This window comes from Primulina huaijiensis, chromosome 3, assembly GCF_012295235.1.
Source record: "Primulina huaijiensis isolate GDHJ02 chromosome 3, ASM1229523v2, whole genome shotgun sequence".
Taxonomy (NCBI): domain Eukaryota; kingdom Viridiplantae; phylum Streptophyta; class Magnoliopsida; order Lamiales; family Gesneriaceae; genus Primulina; species Primulina huaijiensis.
The window spans coordinates 23209201-23227335 of NC_133308.1; the positions used below are offsets into that span (position 1 = coordinate 23209201).

The 18135-nt window shown below is 31.1% G+C and overlaps 4 protein-coding genes across 4 annotated transcripts in view; 1 reads left to right on the forward strand and 3 right to left on the reverse strand.

The window, feature by feature from the left end:
* Nucleotides 1-18135, reverse strand: part of LOC140973842 (large ribosomal subunit protein eL15-like) — a 94483-nt gene that overhangs the window by 60845 nt on the left and 15503 nt on the right. The gene's annotated exons all lie outside the window — the stretch shown is intronic.
* LOC140973840 (acid phosphatase 1-like) lies at nt 263-3480 on the reverse strand. The gene is made up of 3 exons (XM_073436934.1): nt 2756-3480; nt 1906-2115; nt 263-584 (listed from the first exon to the last, which is right to left on the reverse strand). The coding sequence occupies exons 1-3, from the start codon at nt 3172-3174 to the stop codon at nt 407-409; spliced, it is 807 nt and encodes a 268-aa protein (XP_073293035.1). The 5' UTR covers nt 3175-3480; the 3' UTR covers nt 263-406.
* LOC140972266 (uncharacterized) lies at nt 10096-11508 on the forward strand. Its single transcript, XM_073434714.1, has 2 exons — nt 10096-10434; nt 11145-11508. The coding sequence occupies exons 1-2, from the start codon at nt 10218-10220 to the stop codon at nt 11276-11278; spliced, it is 351 nt and encodes a 116-aa protein (XP_073290815.1). The 5' UTR covers nt 10096-10217; the 3' UTR covers nt 11279-11508.
* LOC140973841 (ethylene-responsive transcription factor 5-like) lies at nt 16244-17530 on the reverse strand. The gene has a single exon (XM_073436936.1). The coding sequence runs from the start codon at nt 17401-17403 to the stop codon at nt 16504-16506; it is 900 nt and encodes a 299-aa protein (XP_073293037.1). The 5' UTR covers nt 17404-17530; the 3' UTR covers nt 16244-16503.

The window sequence follows — 18135 nt, forward strand, 5'->3', positions numbered from 1 at the left end:
TTTTCATATTTTTCACACTTAGTTTGCCTCGTCAATTATACCAAAAACATTTGACAATGTGGCTGCACGATGCTAACTAACATGCTGCTTTTTTTTTTTTAATGTCTCAAGGAAGCACAAGCACAAATTGATATAGCAAGCGTGCAGGATGATATAACTAATTGAACATGCTGAATTTTTCTTTAAGAAAGCACCAGCTTGTGTCATGAGCAATCAATTCCTCATATAGTGGATCAGGAATTAATTCACGAGCAACAAATGGAATGAATAATCCCTTCATATGCACTCCTAAAGTTTGATACCAATCAAGAATCAGAAGAATGCCTTTCTCAGTTTTACATGTACAGGTCTTTCATTATTTCTAACATTCAATCAAGAAGAGTTATTCAAATAAACCTGCCCAATTTCAAGGAATGTGATACATGGGATTTGGGAGCTTGAATGAACGATTTGATGTTGAAGAACCCAATAAATCACTCCATTGATCGCCCGAATTACCCAGTATTCGATAACCATCTTCTATAAGCTCATCCCTCTTCTCTGATTTGTATTGTGTTGCTGTCTTTCCATGATCTTCAGAAGACCTGCACAATTAATTAGTCCGACATTCTAAGTCCAGTTCATTCGAATGAACATAAGATGGTGTAGCGCTAATCTTCAGAGGGTAAACTTGATTTAACAAGGCTTTTCAAGCAAGATTACTATCCAATTTTAAATAATATAAATGCAATCCGAATGTAGAGGAATACGTCAAAAAAGTAAGTCAAATTGCATCACGAAATTGAGTCCTCATAGGCCAAAAAGAGTTCAAATTATTGAAGCGAAAAACAAGAAGGGCTACTAAAAAGCAGTTGCAATCAAGTTCACTAATGCAGCATACAGGTATTTTCTAGCAAACTTTAATGTTCCAATATTTAACCAGTGTTGTAAATTGTAATACATAAGAACAAGAGCAAAGAACAAAATAAATAAGATTGAAAATGACAAAACATATGTTGAATCGATCATAACAGAACTAACTAAATCCTCAATTCTATTTTTGATTCAAAAGCCATTATCTCAGCAGTTAATGGCAACAGTACTTGTTATTATTTGCATGTATACTTTTGATCCCTTGCAACTATATATATATAGGGATGTTTCCACTAGCTAGACTGGCCATGTGTACTGGTTTCACAAGCCAATGTAGATCATGTATGGCTATTAGAAGCCACTATGTGTCATATTCGGCTTAATTCAGTTTTTCTGTGATATTTTTGACTTTACTCTCCTTTCGGCAATAGTAGAATTGGTTTATATGTATTAAGTGAACTGCAACGAAAAATTATAAGGATGGAGGAATTTTCAGGTATACATCTACTCCTTAATGATCAAAATAAGCAAGAATTAGAAGAATTGAATTTTCGTCATTAATTGTGATTGAAAAGTGGTGGTCATGGAGTGTAATAGGAGAATTATACATGACTTGTCAACAAATAAAAGAGTAATGCGGATGGTGAAATTAATATCAACTTAAATTTACATAAATAAGATTGAAGTCTAAAATAAGGTGGTTGATTGGATGCCATATTCAAAGCGAACATAGATATAGGAGCTATGAATTATTAACCGAGGGTCGTCAATCAATCACTTAGTCTCATAAAATGACTGAAAAAGGAGTACACTAATCGGTTATAATGACTTGAGCCAGGATTCAAAATCCAAAAAACGCCTAACTATAAACTACCATTTGTCTCATGCTCTTTTATCACCCATGCAATTGTCACACGAAATATCTAGCTGCCAATCTTTTGAACCTTAAGCTGAAAGTATAGTTGATTGCTAATAATCCAATAAAATGATTAACCAAGCAACAAAAAAAGCCTTTCAGAAATAAAATATCTCTCACACGAGTATAGTGCTAACCTTAGTATGAGCTTGTTCCAGTCCTGAAATCCAACTTTCAACAAATTATGCACGGTAATATTACGATGCCTTTCACTTCGACCAGTCAACAAGAAGGCCTTGATTCCCAAGCTTAAAACTACATCGTATATCTTCAAACTAGACTCTACAGCAGGTGCTGTTCCCATCTCAACCCACTGATCAAATTTCGAGCTATCAAAAATCTCCAAGCTACAAACCATCAAGAAAATAACACATCATATCAAAACATAGGTTAATAATATAATAATTGGACACATACGATATACATTAACAAATTCCGAAAAGGAATCTTGATATTTAAAAATATTCAAAACAAAACAAAAAAAACAATACAATTGAAATGTTATAAAGTTGCGCTTGGATGAAAGGATTGATTTAGAAATAGAAATTGATTTGGATACAGATTTGAATTATGAATTTGAAATGACAATCATCTTTGATATATATCAAATTCATCACAATTATCATTACATCTACATAAATCATCAAGCCATGGATTCGTCCAAGCAATCAAATGGATTTGAAATACATGACTTTGAATCCTCCAATCCAAACACAACCTCACAATTTTGAACATATAAAATTATGCCCATGACCTCCTAAAAATGGTATGAAACACAAACCAGGTGTTAGATTTAATAATAGATACCTCCATGATTAAAGAATGGCATATAAAGGTTAAAAAAACTGATTTCTTTATCATTATTTTCCTCAATTATGCAGACAAATCCAATCAAGCCCAATCTTACATGACAAATCACAAAATAGCATAAAATAAATACGAAAACAAAATAAAAACCAATGGGAAAAAAAGGAAAAACACACGTACCCATAACCATGCTCAGCATAATATGGAAGATTGGACAGTAAAGTCTCATCTATATCAAAAATCCAAGCATCTTTCCCATCTCCACTCAAACTCACACTTCTTGCATAATTTTCAGACTCATTCGAAACCATTTGAAGATCAAGTTCGTACCCCTTTCCTAACATATATTCCTTCACATAATCAGCACAATCTTCAGGAATTTTCGTCCATGGACTTAAATTATTAGCCTCCACAGCAACCCTCCAACTGGTACACTTCAATTGAACTTCTATACTCTGACAATCTCTCGACTGGGCATCATTGATTTCCGCGTATTCGATAATCAGAGGCCTCGGAAAGGGGCTAGGATCGAAGAATTCTTGACACAGGGAAAAGGGCAAAACGGACAGGAAAAGGAGAATTTTTTTGAAGAAAACCATCGTGGACCAAGCAAAAAAATGGTTTTCCGGTTCCAAGATTGATTGAAATACGTGAGGAGACGAACGATTAATCGTTTGTGGTGGACAAAAGAAAGGAATTTATAAAATCTTGGTGATCTTTTTGGGGTTTCAACTTTCCTCAAGAAATACTTTTCTTGATGTGAACGGAGAAACCCCTTTTGCAAAGTGTGTGCCTTTTTTTTTAATATCATATAGATCGGATTTTGGATCTGGGAGGCGGCGATGGCGTGTGCGCTAAGTACTAAAATTGAGTAAATTGCAGAGATATTGCAGATGAAGGAGAAAAAAAACTGTATGTATAGTGTATGTATGTATGCATGCGCACCAATCAAAAGCTTGGAATCTTTGTTGTCCGTTGGCTTGGGCGTGAATCCTATTGGCTTGGGCGTGAATCTTTTTAATTGAATGATCCGATTAATTTAAGGGTAAATTGGAGAAAAATACATCTGTCTATGATTTATTTAAGATTCAGTACCCAACAGTTTTTTTTTGTATTTTAATACTTGACAAAAGACAAACTTGGTTTTTACTACATGTTTCATGCAATTTTACCTATTTATCCTTTTAATTAATAAAAAATTATATAAATATCTATTTTTGTTGGTTATCTTCTCTTTCCACTCATCATTCCCAATGCATTTGGATGACATGTAAATTGAATTTAAATATTTTTTATTTAAAAAAAAAAAAACAAATTCGCAACCAATTGAACTTTTTGAAATACTTAGTTTTATTTGCGAAATACTTAATTTCAATTTTAAAATACTTGATTTAGTAAATGAAATACTCATAATGTGTATTAAAATACTGAATATTCGAATATGCAACACAAGTTTACCAAATGCTCGCATTTTCATCCAAGATCCATTTGGATGTCATGTTCATTTCATTTAATTATTTTTTTATTCTTAAAAAAACAAATTCGCAAGTAAGCATTGAACTTTTTCAAGTACTTAGTTTTACTTGCGAAATACCTAATTTCGATTTTAAAATACTTGATTTGGTAAATGAGATACTCATAATGGGTATTAAAATATTGGATATTCGAATATGCAATGTAAGTTCACCAAATGCTCGCATTCCATCCAAGATGTATTTGGATGACATGTTCATTTCATTTAATTATTTTTTTATTTTTTTAAAAAAAAATTTCGCAACTAAGCATTGAATATTTTGAAGTACTTATTTTTATTTGCGAAATATCTAATTTCAATTTTAAAAACTTGATTTGGTAATTGAGATACTCATAAAAGTTAATAAAATACTGGATATTCTAGTGGGCAATATAAGTTCACCAAGTGCTCGCATTTCTATCCAAGATGCATTTAGATGACATGTACATTCATTTAAATATTTTTTAATTTTTAAAAGAAAAACAAATTCGCAACTAAGCATTGAACTACTTAGTTTTACTTGCGAAATACCTAATTTCAATTTTAAAATACTTGATTTGGTCAATGAAATACTCAGAATGAGTATTAAAATACTGAATATTAGAATATGCAACGTAAGTTCACCAAATGCTCACATTTCGATCCAAGATGCGTTTGGATGACAAGTTTATTTCATTTAATTGTTTTTTTATTGTTAAAAAAACAAATTCGTAACTAATCATTGAATTTTTTCAAGTACTTAGTTTTACTTGCGAAATACCTAATTTAAATTTTAAAATACTTGATTTGGTAAATAATATACTCAGAATGAGTATTAAAATACTGGATATTCGAATATGCAATGTAAGTTCACCAAGTGCTCGCATTTCGATCCGAGATGCATTTGGATGAGATGTTCATTTCATTTAATTATTTTTTTATTTTTAAAAAAAAAAAACAAATTCGCAACTAAACATTGATCTTTTTCAATCACTTAGTTATACTTGCGAAATACCTAATTTCAATTTTAAAATACTTGATTTGGTAAATGAGATACTCAGAATGGGTATTAAAATACTGGATATTCGAATATGTAATGTAAGTTCACCAAGTGCTCGCATTTCGATCCAAGATGCATTTGGATGAGATGTTCATTTCATTTAATTATTTTTTTATTGTTAAAAAAAAAAAACAAATTCGCAACTAAACATTGAACTTTTTCAATCACTTAGTTTTACTTGCGAAATACCTAATTTCAATTTTAAAATACTTGATTTGGTAAATGAGATACTCAAAATGAGTATTAAAATACTGGATATTCGAATATACAACGTAAGTTCACCAAGTGCTCGCATTTCCATCCAAGATACATTTGGATGACATGTTCATTTCATTTAATAGTTTTTTTAATTGTTAATAAAAAAACAAATTTGCAACTAAATATTGAACTTTTTCAAGTACTTAGTTTTACTTGCGAAATACATAATTTCAGTTTTAAAATACTTGATTTGGTAAATCAGATACTCATAATGAGTATTAAAATACTGGATATTCGAATATGTAACATAAGTTCACCAAGTGATCGCGTTTACATCCAAGATGCATTTGGATGACATGTTCAAGGACTTTTCGGCAGCTACAAAGCTTTGAAAGAGAAAAAAGGCTTAGAGCGAATATTTGAAGATTTCCGGACAATGTTCTTCGAGAGAATAGCCCATGATAGGAACGAGTAGCATAATCCGTAGATTTACAATTTACAGAGAAATATGTAGTCGGATACACGTCGATAGTCATATTCCAGTAGGTCTAAATTTATGGGATTTAATAAAACGACATGCAATTCACCATGGACTAATTGAGAGATGCATTATGAACATAGTTCGTAAATGAGCTTCAAGCTTGCACTTTAAGCATATCTATCGATTTTTGGATCAACGATTATAAAATACTCATAAATATTAATTGACAATACTTTTTGATATTCATTGAATGACTTATTTGACATAATACTTATTGGTAATTATTCATTATACTTATTAGTATTTTTTCTTTTATACTTATGAGTATTAATTTATAATATCATTAATATTCATTCACAATACTTGTTGGTATTCATTAAATGACAATGCAATACTTCATTTGATATCATCCTCATTAGTATTCTTTCATAATATTTATTGGTAATCATTCATTATATGCATCAATATTCTTTCATTATACTTATTATCAAATTTGAGTTTTTAAGGGTAAAATCAATTATCAGTAGAATCTAATTATATAATATTTCTAACAATTTAGGTATCACATTTTTATTTCATGGATCTCATCATCAAATACAACTCAATATTGACTTCAAATTATATATTTTGACACCATCAAATAATCGAATTCGAGTATTTAAATGGTAAAATCAAGTATTTGTGGACTCGTATTAGGCATTATTTGTATTAATTTAGGTATCATATTAGATACTTCTCAAGTAAAAATAAGTATTTTAAAATTTCAATACTTAGTTGAGAATTTTTTTTTTTTTTTTTACAAAAAAAATATTAAATGGGATGAATATGTCATCCCAATGCATCTTCCAAGGAAAGATAAACACTTAGTGAGCTCACGTTGCATATTCGAATATCCAGTATTCTATTACATATTATGAGTATCTCATCTACAAAATTAAATATTTACAATCTCAAATTAGGTATTTCTCAAATAAAAACAAATACTTTAAAATTTTTATGCTTAGTTGAGAATTTGTTTTTTCTTTTACAGAAAAAATATTAAATGATATGAATATGTCATCCAAATGCTTATTCCATGGAAATATCAATACTTTGTGAACTTACGTTGCCTATTCGAATATCTAGTATTTTAATACATATTGTGAGTATCTCATTTACGAAATCAAGTATTTACAAACTCAAATTAGGTACTTCTCAAGTAAAACTAATTACTTTAAAATTTTCATGTTTAGTTGAGAATTTGTTTTTTTTTTTAATTATTAAATGAGATGAATATGTCATCCAAGTGTATCTTCCATAAAAATACCAATATTTAGTGAACTTACGTTGCTTATTCGAATATCCAGTATTTTAATACATATTGTGAGTATCTCATTTACGAAATCAAGAATTTGCAAACTCAAATTAAAATACTTCTCATTTAGGGAGAAAAATAAAGTATTAATAGACTCGAATTAGATATTTTTTGTGCTAATTTAGGTATCACATTTTAACTTCACAAATGACACATCAAAAATCACTCAATATTACTTGAAACTATATTTTTTATATACCAAAATAATAAAAATTGAGTCTTAAAAGGGTAAAATCAAGTATATGTGAAATCAAATTAGGTACTATTTGTACCAATTTAGGTAGCACGTTTTTTATTCACAAATCTCATCATCAAAAAATATTCAATATTATCTTCAAATTATATATTTTGACATACTCAATCGAATTTGAGTATTTAAAAGGTAAAATCAAGTGTTTGTGAACTCGAATTATGTATTATTTGTATTAATTTAGGTATCACATTTTTGCTTCACGAATATCATCATCGGTGTCACTTAATATTAACTTCAAATTATATTTTGGCATCCTCAAATAATTAGATATGAGTATTTATGGGGTAAAATCATGTATTTATATACTCTAATTAGATACTATGTGTACCAATTTAAGTATCACATTTTAACTTCACAAATGACACAATCAAAAGTCACTTAATATTACTTGAAACTTAAGTATTTTCTTACACATTTGAAGTATTCAAATAGCCAAATCAAATGTTTGGAACCCGAAAATAGGTATTTTATCGATCAAAATAAGTAATTTTTCTAATTTAACAATGAGTGAGAAACTGTGTTTTTTAAAAAATTAGATGACATGAATAACTCATCTTAATGCATTTTCAATGAAAATACCAACAATTATTGAATTTATTGTGATAGCTCGAAGATCAAGTATTTTCTTACACATTTGGAGTATTCAAAGAGTAAAATCAAGCATTTGAAACTCCAAAATATGTATTTTCTTGGTCAAAATAAATATTTAATCTTATTTCATGATGGGTGATGATCTATATTTTTTTTTAAAAAAATAAAATGACATGAATAAGTCATCCTAATGCATTTTTCATGAAAAGATCAACAATGAATGAATTTATGGTGAATGATCGAAAATATAGTATTTTCTTATATATTTGGATTATTCAAATAGCGAAATAAAGTATCTGAAACCCATAATAGGTACTTTGTATGTCAAAATAAATATTTACTTTTATTCCATGATAATTGAGAAACAATATTTTGTTAAAATTATATTTTAAATGGAGAAAAATGATATAATTTTTGTGGATAAAATAATATATTTATTTGAATAATAAAGGGTAAAAATGTAAAGTTTGTTTTGTGGGTAGTTAAAACTAAATGTATAGATTTGTCAGGTACTGATTTCTAAAAAATCATGGCTAGGTACTGAATTTTAATTGAAACATTCATAGATGTATTTTTTTGAAATTTACCGTTAATTTAAGAAAATTTATATTATTTTAATACTAATAAAAACAAATATACACTTATCTGAATAAATTTATATATATATATATATATAAATTAATAAAGTACTAAAATTTTAATGCAAGTCAAATGTATCGAGTTTTTGTTTTCTAAACATCAAGTTGAGGTTCAATTCTTAATTTTGTTTTTCTCTTTATTTTTTGCTATTGATTTTTTTAATTCATATATAAAAAATGTACTGTAAGCTCTCACTAATTTTTTATAATTATATTGTAATCTTAATTTAAATATGGATCAGATAAATTATTAAAAATATCGTGCAAACACGTAAAGCGTGCGTGAATGAATTAGTATATGTTACGTTTTGTAATGTTAGCGAGTAATATTATTTGAACCAAAAATTATATTGGATTTATATGAATGCTTTTGGTTGAACCATCAATCAAAACATTAAATATGTTCATATAATCATAATCTTCAAATTCATTAAGTATTTGAAAAATCCATCAATAAATAATGTATTTAATGATAACAAATCAAAACCGCGTGATACATAACTTTAATGTGTTATTATTCTTATAATAATAACAACTGGTTGAGTGTAAATAAATTAATAATTTGTTATTATAATATTTAATAATTGTGTATGATTAATTCATTTTGAAAAGAAAAAGAAAAATAATACATATATAAAAATATGTATAGATAGTTGAAAGCACTAATAATATATCACTAATAACAAAATATTCACTCGTATTAATTATGAAAAGTTGAAAGCATTTACAATTCATTAATTTTGAATTTTATGGTCTTACTTCTTCGAAACTATAAAAAGTTTATTTAAAATTTATATATTTGAAATTCATCGATCCAAATGCAACCTCGATGTTTTTCTAAAAACGAAACCAAAATTTTTTTTGTTAACTAAATCGGAACGGCCAAAATTTAATTCGAACCCAAACAACTTAGAGTAGGTCTACGATCTCAAGAATCTTTATCTGTGAGACAGGTCAATCCTGCCGATATTCACAATAAAAAGTAATACTCTTAACATAAAAAGTAATGCTTTTCATGGATGATCCAAATAAGAAATCTGTCTCACAAAATACGACCCGTGAGACCGTCTCACACAAGTTTTTGCCAACAAACTTAATCGAATTGAAATAAATTGTTTTGGTTCATAACCGCATTAACCAAATTTAATTTTAATAAAACTAACAAAAATATAATAAAATTACTAGATTGATGGATGGACAAATTTCGGTTAAACCAAAATGTTTGACAAAACCGATTTAATTAGAAATTTTGTTCTGGTTAATTAGAAATTTGAATTTTCTTTTTTCATTTTTTGGGAAATCGATATATTCAATTATCGGTTGAAATGAAAAAAAAAATGAATATCTAAAAAAATGAACATATTTATATATAATGGTTTATTAGATTCTTTAAGGAAAAGTATACTGTTTTTAATTTTTCAGGAAGATTTTAAAAACGGATTCTTTATTTAAAAAATATGTGAACCCAGGAAACCCTAATTTGGTCCTCCAAGGCCCAAGCCTCCAGTGAAGAAAAGATAAAGATTGAAGCTTTTCTTTGATTTATCGAATACAGAAGAGACCAAAGGAACAAAAATGGCAAAATCAATGAGATCGAAGAAGGAGAAGAGGCTGAGGGCCATAAGGAGAGAATTGGTTGAGCCCTTATACGACAAGAAAGAAGCTGCCAAGCTCGCCGCTCAGGAAGCAGCCCTCGCCGCCCCCAAGCTTCCCGTCAAGGTTTCTCCTGCCGTGGAGGCTATGGATGTCACCTCTGAGGCCACCGCTTCCTTTGCTAATGATGACGAAGACGGTACAGTTTCGTTTTATTTTTCTGTTCGTAAGTTTGTGGGTTTTCTATTCGTCTCGTTTTGCATTGAATCCGTTGTTAATTTTGTTGCTTTATCTTATATACATCTATTTTGATTTATATTTTGTTGGTTCTGTATTTTGGATGCGCAACTGCTGTTTTAGAGTTTTACTGACTACTGCTTATGGAGAATTGTAAGCTACAAAGCCTGTTTACCTCACCGTCCTCACTCGGTGTATAGAAGAATTCTGTGTATTTTTCTATGCTAGGTGATATATTTGATCCATTCAGTGTTGGAAGATTTGTGTTTTTTCTAGGCTAGGTGATGTATTTGATCCATTGTTTTTCATTGGTTAGTTCTCAAGGGGCTAGTCGTTTGGATTCTATGCTAGGTGATGTATTTGATCCATTGATTTTCATTGGTTAGTTCTCAAGGGGCTAGTCGTTTGGATTTTGGAGGTCCACACAATCCTACTGTGATCCCAGCCTCATGTATATCGTCAGTAATGGCGAGGAAGAACCTTGCAAAATCTAGTGCTGAAATTCGTTTTTATGCAAACATTTAATGTCACCCGTTGGTTGCACGGGTCTATAATCGAGTCGTTCTTTATACACTAAATTGATTATTAAAATAGAGAAGCTTCATTGTTTGCAATCTCTATCGTCATTCATAAAAAAAGGAAGGTCCTAATCTTTCCTCTGCTGGCTGGCAGATGTGGAGATGGCTAATGGCAATCAAAGCTCAAAATTCTTGAAACCTGTTGGGAAGAAGCTAAAAAGGAAAGTCAAGATTGCCAAAAGGAAACATCATCGAAAGGGCAAGATCAGACGGAAGCATAACGTGTAATTCTGCCCTGTTTTAATTAGAGGAGATCTTTCGTCCTGGCTCCTGCAGTTCCTTTTCTGCTAGTAGCATTGTGATCATTTGATGGCATTAATTTAACGTTGTATGTAACCTCAGTGTTGCTTACTCAAAGATATGATATTGTTTATTAGAGCCTTGGTACTCGCTCATTTTCATATGCTTTTATTACAAGATAACCATCTGCATCCTTTTTTATAATATTTTCAGTTTAATAGCGCGCCTATTGGAGGAGATCTACTTGGTTGGTTTCCAAGCCGAGTCTTTGATCTTAGCCGGGTTGAATTCGTGTTATCAGTGTCAGCTATATTGCAAAACCACCATCTGCATACCTTTTCAAAATCTTTTTTAGTTTAGTAGCTTGCTTATTGGAGGTCGTCTTGGTTGGGTACAAATCTGAAACATTGATATTAGTCGAATTGAATTTTTATAATCATTGTCAGCTCTTTATCTTATGTTCTGTCTTTAAACCCGATAATCTAAAAAATTAGAAGATTTTAAAATTGTTCTTGTTTTTATTGAAAGCACTTGTAAAAAAAATCGATTCGTCATGCATACGTAGCTAGTGTTCCATAATTCTGAGCTTCTGGGTAAGTGGAACTCTCAGGGATACTTGAAAATTGAAAAAACCTTCTAACAATGAAAGTAGAAAAAGCCCTTAAAATTTTTTGGCCCAATAAAAGATGCAATGTTCACGTCCAAATGGATAATCGATCGGTTGTATGAATACAAGCCAAAACATTTGCTTATGCAGCATTATTTGGATTCACTTAGCATATACTTTGATGCACACTGGAGTCCATCGTTCCCCTTTTGGTCTATTTTCTCACCGCATCAGCACCAGAACTCTCTTTAAGGATGTAAACATAAAGTTTCCCGACAAAATGGCTTTCTTGTCTGTGGATCAATAAATAATCAAACTTTCTACAATCATTGTGATAAATGAAGTTCAAGAAATAACCAGACGTACAAAGTTTCTAAAAAATCAAAAGGGCACAATCCATGTTTCGCACTTCGCGAAACATTCAGAAATATTCGATGATGTAAATTTACCATAGAAAAGATACTTTTTTCCGATACATTATAGTTCAGTCCAAGGCCAAGTTATCTGGCTATAATATTAATTCTTAGTGATATAGCATAAACTCTTAAAACAAAATTGATTTTGTTCGAGACTAATTTCGAATCAAATTATGATTAAGAGACACTTTGGTTTCACTTTTTTTTTCTTTTAAATATAATTTTAGATGTGATTAAGACGTGCAATATTCAAATAATATATCATCATTCGTAACAAACGGTTTCCTAATAAGCAAGCCAAGGATGGATACATTTTTCGTAATTAAAAAAATAGTTTACTTCGGTTATCGGCCGTTACGTGCGTTTTGATTATTCCAGTGGAACAAGGCCAAGCATGCTGCAGCTTTTTTTTTATTTTTTATTTTTAATCTTGTATTTTTCTTGGTCTATTGATTAATATATTTTTTGAATTGTGTTATAAAAATCAATTTTCATCATTCTAATTTGGAAAACTTTTAGTTTATTATCCCACTTTCTTTATATTATGAAAACTAATACTTTATAAAAAGCAACGCACCTCTCGTCCACCAACGGAGAATAAATCTCATGGTTTTCCAACCTTGGCGAAGGCCTCTGGTAGGGCGAAATGTGCCTGTAGGACTCCCATTAATGATGATGGTAAATCGAGTACTGTGTAGGAGATCCATAATCCAATTACCGATCCAAGACAGTCAGTTGCTAGAAAATTCCATTCCACCCAGTCATAAGCTTTGTTCATATCCAATTTCACTGTCGTTAATCCATGTCTTCCTTTCGTTCGCCGGTGTAAAGTATGGAGGCATTCAAAAGCTACGATAAAGAAAAAGCGGTTGAGAAAATTGACATAATCAATATTTTCGTTTCCAAATTACTGAGACGAGCGATATTCAAATGACTATGTACTAGTTCGAAACATGAACTCAAATTTTGTTTGGAAAGTCTTGGCTTTATTAGTATTTGTTTATGATATGTTGTTTTGAATGATATATTTATTCTATCTTTTATTTTAGAATTCATGTCAATTTTACAATCATAAATCGAAAAATAATATTAAGCTTTAAGGACAATATTTTTTTTGGTGCTAGTCTTAAACCTAAAAAATCTCAATTCTGCCATTGCTAAACACTTGCACGTTCGATTCGATTTTTCAAGATACCGAGTGAGCTTAAATCTACAGTAATCTTGTTAAGTTTTTAGTGTTTTCCCATGCCCGACATGATGCAAATATTGTTTTTCATATATGCTAGCGAATCAAATGAATTATTCTATATTACATCTGAAATATTTCTCTCTCTCTATAACGTGGTCAAATGTTAGCTCTCGGATCATCAACATATATGTCAACTTCTATAAAATATGAGAGATCCACACGATAAAATGATATTAGAATAGGAAAATAAATACTCCTGGGATAATTAGTGAAGACAGCTAAGATTTAATTACATGTGCCCACTTGTTACGTCTTAGCTAATTTTATGATAATCTTCGAGTGGAAAAGAGAGCTCTGAACTAAAAAAATTCTTGCAATAAAAAATTGAAGTTCCAAATCATACACATGACAAGTTTATTTCTTTATATTATGAAAACTAATACTTCATAAAAGCAACGCACCTCTCGTCCACCAACGGAGAATAACTTGCGTTTTTCCAACCCTACACCAAACCTTGTCTTTAAATCCCATCAAACAACCTTTTGTTTATTTCACCCCGTGAATGCCGGAAGTCCCAAATAAATCTCATGGTTTTCCACCCTAGCTAGGCATGCCCAAAGTGGAAAACACCATATGTTTCATGACAGAAGTGGTGTTGGGACTAAAGGAGATGAACGATTTCTGAAGTTTTATAATTTGGCCAGAAGCGTCAGCATAGATGATTTTTAGGATCTCGTGAAGTCTTTGACACATATGGCTCTCAGTAGGACTAAATAAAAGAGTGTCGTCGGAAAAAAAATAAGTGGGTTATTTCTGGAGCAACGCGAGCACAACGTATACCATGCAAATTACCATCCCTAACTTCGCATTTAATTAGCGAAGAAAGCAGGAATAAAAGTTAACGGACAACCTTGGCTAAGGCCTCTGGTAGGGCGAAATGTGCCAGTAGGACTCCCATTAATGAGGATAATAAATCGAGTACTGTTTAGGAGATCCATAATTCTCATTATCCAACTACTGATATTCCATGACAGTTGCTAGAAAATTCCATTCCACCCTGTCATAAGCTTTGTTCGTATCCAATTTCACTGTCGATCCATGTCTTCCTTTCGTTCGCCGGTGTAAACTATGGAGGCATTCAAAAGCTACGATCAAGAAAAAAGTGGTTGAGAAAATTGCATAATCAATATTTTCGTTTCCAAATTACTGAGATGAACAATATTCAAATGACTATGTACTGGTTCGAAACATGAATTTCAAATTTTGTTTGAATAGTCGGGACTTTATTAATATTTGTTTATGATATGTTGTTTTGAATGTTATTTTAAAATTCATGTCAATTTTACAATCACAAATCGAAAAATAATATTAAGCTTTAAGGACAATATTTTTTTGGTGCTAGTCTTAAACCTAAAAAATATCAATTCTGGCATTGCTAAACACTTGCACGTACATTCGATTCGATTTTTCAAGATACCGAGTGAGCTTAAATCTACAGTAATTTTGTTAATTTTTTAGTGTTTTACCGCCATATCATGCCCCGGTAAAATGATACAAATATTTTTTTTACATATATGCTAGCAATCAAATGAATTATTCTATATTACATTTGAAATATTTCTCTCTCTGTAATGTGGTCAAATGTTAGTTCTTGGATTATCAACATATATGTCAACTTTTATAAAATATGAGAAACTCACACAATATAACGATATTAGAATAAGAGAATAAATACTCTCTGTATAACATCGACTAAGCGATGGACCATGTAGGAAGGAGAAATCAATTATTAAGTTGCTGTGATAATTAGTGAAGACAGCAAAGATTTAATTACATGTGCCAACTTGTTAGATTTTAGCTAATTTTATGATAATCTTCGAGTGGATTCTAAAATTTCTAGGCTCATTCTAGATTCGTCAAAGCTCAACAACTATTTCCGAATGACCTGTGAAATAAAATAAATTTGATGTTATTTTGAAAACCAAAAAAAAAACCATTATTAAATCATCACAAATTGCAAAAAAGAAAAAAAATGATAATATATTAGCTTATATATATTTTGAATTTATAAAAGATTTAGGTATTGTTTAAACATTCTTAAAAAAGTCACTCTGTAAAGAAAAATTCATACTATTTTTTAAAATCATTTGCAAATATTAAATCAGCGCGAGCATAGGTTTAAATTTTTTTGATTGAATATCTTGGGTTAGGTTCAATACTAAGCTTTTTTTCGTCACATGCAAATTCAAGTGTAGATTATCGAACTTAATGTGTGTCTTTATTAATTATAACTTATTTCGGTCTGCACAAAATTCTTGTGAGACGGTCTCATAGATCAATTTTGTGATTTGGATCATTCATGAAAAAATATTACATTTTTATGTCAAATTTAAGTAGAGTTAACCCGTCTCATGAATAAAGTTATTTGATATTGTCTCACAATTGTTTATTATATTCATGCGTGTAACTAAAGCCGAATATTAATTAATGTTTTTATACTTGAGATTGTTTGAAGTTTGATCAGCTAACGATTTTCATCTCAAATTTAATTCGAACAAAAAGCTCGAGTATATTTTCCTTTTACTTATAAAATCTTGGTTTAAATATTAAAACTCGTGAGTGTGTCGAACAAATTGAATCAAAGTTTTGTTTTCAAATGTAATTTTTATAAAACTGACATTATTGTTAGGTTAGGGTTCAAAGTTGCAAATTCTTAATCTTTACAAAAGCAAAAATACAAATAGATTGAGTTAAGAAAGTTTATTAATCACCTCCACAGAAATGCAAGTACTTTCGACCTCAACAAACGAATAAACAAATTAAAGAAATAAAGTATTTATCTTTACAACCAAAAGTAGTTACTAATCATCTTTTCCTCCCCATGACTTTCTGAAATTGCTGGAACACCCCAATCTTTTTCGTTGAGTGCAATTCTTTCGCTCTCCTCTTCATAATTCTTTCGCTATATTATATAAATTAATATTATGATATACACAACCTATCAACCCTGAAGAGCCAGACTTGGATTGGTAACTAACGGCGACAACGGCGGAACCTCAAAGATACCCTTCTCATCAACCCAATCCCAAACGGCCGTCCAACTTGACGGCGTTAAGGGTAATGCCGCCGTTAACTCGCTCTCGCTGTTAACTTCTTGAATTTCTTCCCTCTTAATTTCCTTCTTCCCTTTCTCTTCGACCTCACTTCCCCTCGCCCTTTTCCGGCGACAAGTCTCCAGCGGCGGAGTTATCTCCGGTGTGGTGTTCACGTTTCCAATTTCAAGTGGGAAATTCAGAATGGCCTTGCTGCCTCTCAACCTGAACGCCGCTCTGTCATACGCCTTCGCCGCCTCCACAGCCGTGTCGAAGGTTCCCAGCCAAACCCGAGTGCCTTTCCTGTTCGGATCACGTATCTCCGCCGCGAACTTCCCCCACGGCCGCTGCCTGACTCCCCTGTAGTGCCGCCCCTCGCCGGGATTCGCCTCAACTTTCTGATCAACCATCTTGAAACCGGTGACCGGATTGTTGACTTGAGGAATCGATATGTTGAGCGAAGGCTTCCTTTCGGTTAAACTTTTACAAAGCTTAGGCTTCGTTTCAAATCCCAAGAACTCGCACTCAGTTTTAGGAGCCAAGAAACTGGAGATATTTCCGCTGTAACTCGTGCTCGAGAAGCTCAAATTTACAGGAGAAAATGCCAAAGATTGATCGATTGAACAAGAAGATGAACAAGAATTGTTCGTGATTTCAGAAACCACAGAATCAGAACTACTCGAAGTTCCTGAAATGTGTGATTCTGATGAAAAACTAGCATCCGGGCAATAATTCTCCATAAAAGCATGGTCATCAAGAAGATGCTGGCGTATCAACTCCAGAGCTGAACTTTCATTGGGTGAAGCCATATTTGGACCAAAAAACAATCTCAGGAAAGAAAAGGGTCTTTCGTGTTTTCCCTGTTCTGAAATGAATTCAGTTCTTGATTTGGAATTTGGGATTTCCTTCCCTTTTTCTTGTTTATGGCATCGAAGAAGTTCAAATATATAAGGATTTGAAATTGTGATATGGGGCTTCGAGGAAGGCTTGTGTGGAGGAGCGAGGAAGTATCGTTTGAGATTGGATTTATCCGAATTACAATAAATCAGAAAATGAAAAAGAAAAATGATGGAATTCTTAGGTGTGGGCGCACAAAAAGACAAGGATTGTTGGGACAAAAGTTATGAATTTGATAGCGTTTGCATTTTGTTATCAAATATTATATTAGATTGGGTTTTGATATCAAATATTATTTATTATTATTCTACTTAAGTAGTATCTCAAATTATTTTTTTTATGGATTCTCTTTTAACGATCTTGTATTGTTGTATTGAGCAATTTAGTGTTTTAATTAAGAGTATATCTCTTGTGAGACGGTCTCACGAATCTTTATCTGTGATACGGGTCAACCATACCAATATTCACAATAAAAAATAATACTATTAGCATAAAAAGTAATACTTTTTCATAGATGACCTAAATAAGATATCCGTCTCGCAAAATACGACTCGTGAGACCGTCTCACACAAGTTTTTTTCTTTAAAATTAATTATCATTTGATATGAAAAACGAGATTCGATATCGTGCTTTACAACAGTTAA

Excerpts from the sequence above, each read along its gene's own strand:
- LOC140973840 (XM_073436934.1), bottom strand. The coding sequence starts at position 3,174 with ATGGTTTTCTTCAAAAAAATTCTCCTTTTCCTGTCCGTTTTGCCCTTT. Across the intron at positions 2,116-2,755 it reads TATGCTGAGCATGGTTATGG|CTTGGAGATTTTTGATAGCT; the intron begins GTACGTGTGTTT and ends GATGGTTTGTAG. Across the intron at positions 585-1,905 it reads TGGAACAAGCTCATACTAAG|GTCTTCTGAAGATCATGGAA; the intron begins GTTAGCACTATA and ends TTAATTGTGCAG.
- LOC140972266 (XM_073434714.1), top strand. The coding sequence starts at position 10,218 with ATGGCAAAATCAATGAGATCGAAGAAGGAGAAGAGGCTGAGGGCCATA. Across the intron at positions 10,435-11,144 it reads TGCTAATGATGACGAAGACG|ATGTGGAGATGGCTAATGGC; the intron begins GTACAGTTTCGT and ends GCTGGCTGGCAG.
- LOC140973841 (XM_073436936.1), bottom strand. The coding sequence starts at position 17,403 with ATGGCTTCACCCAATGAAAGTTCAGCTCTGGAGTTGATACGCCAGCAT.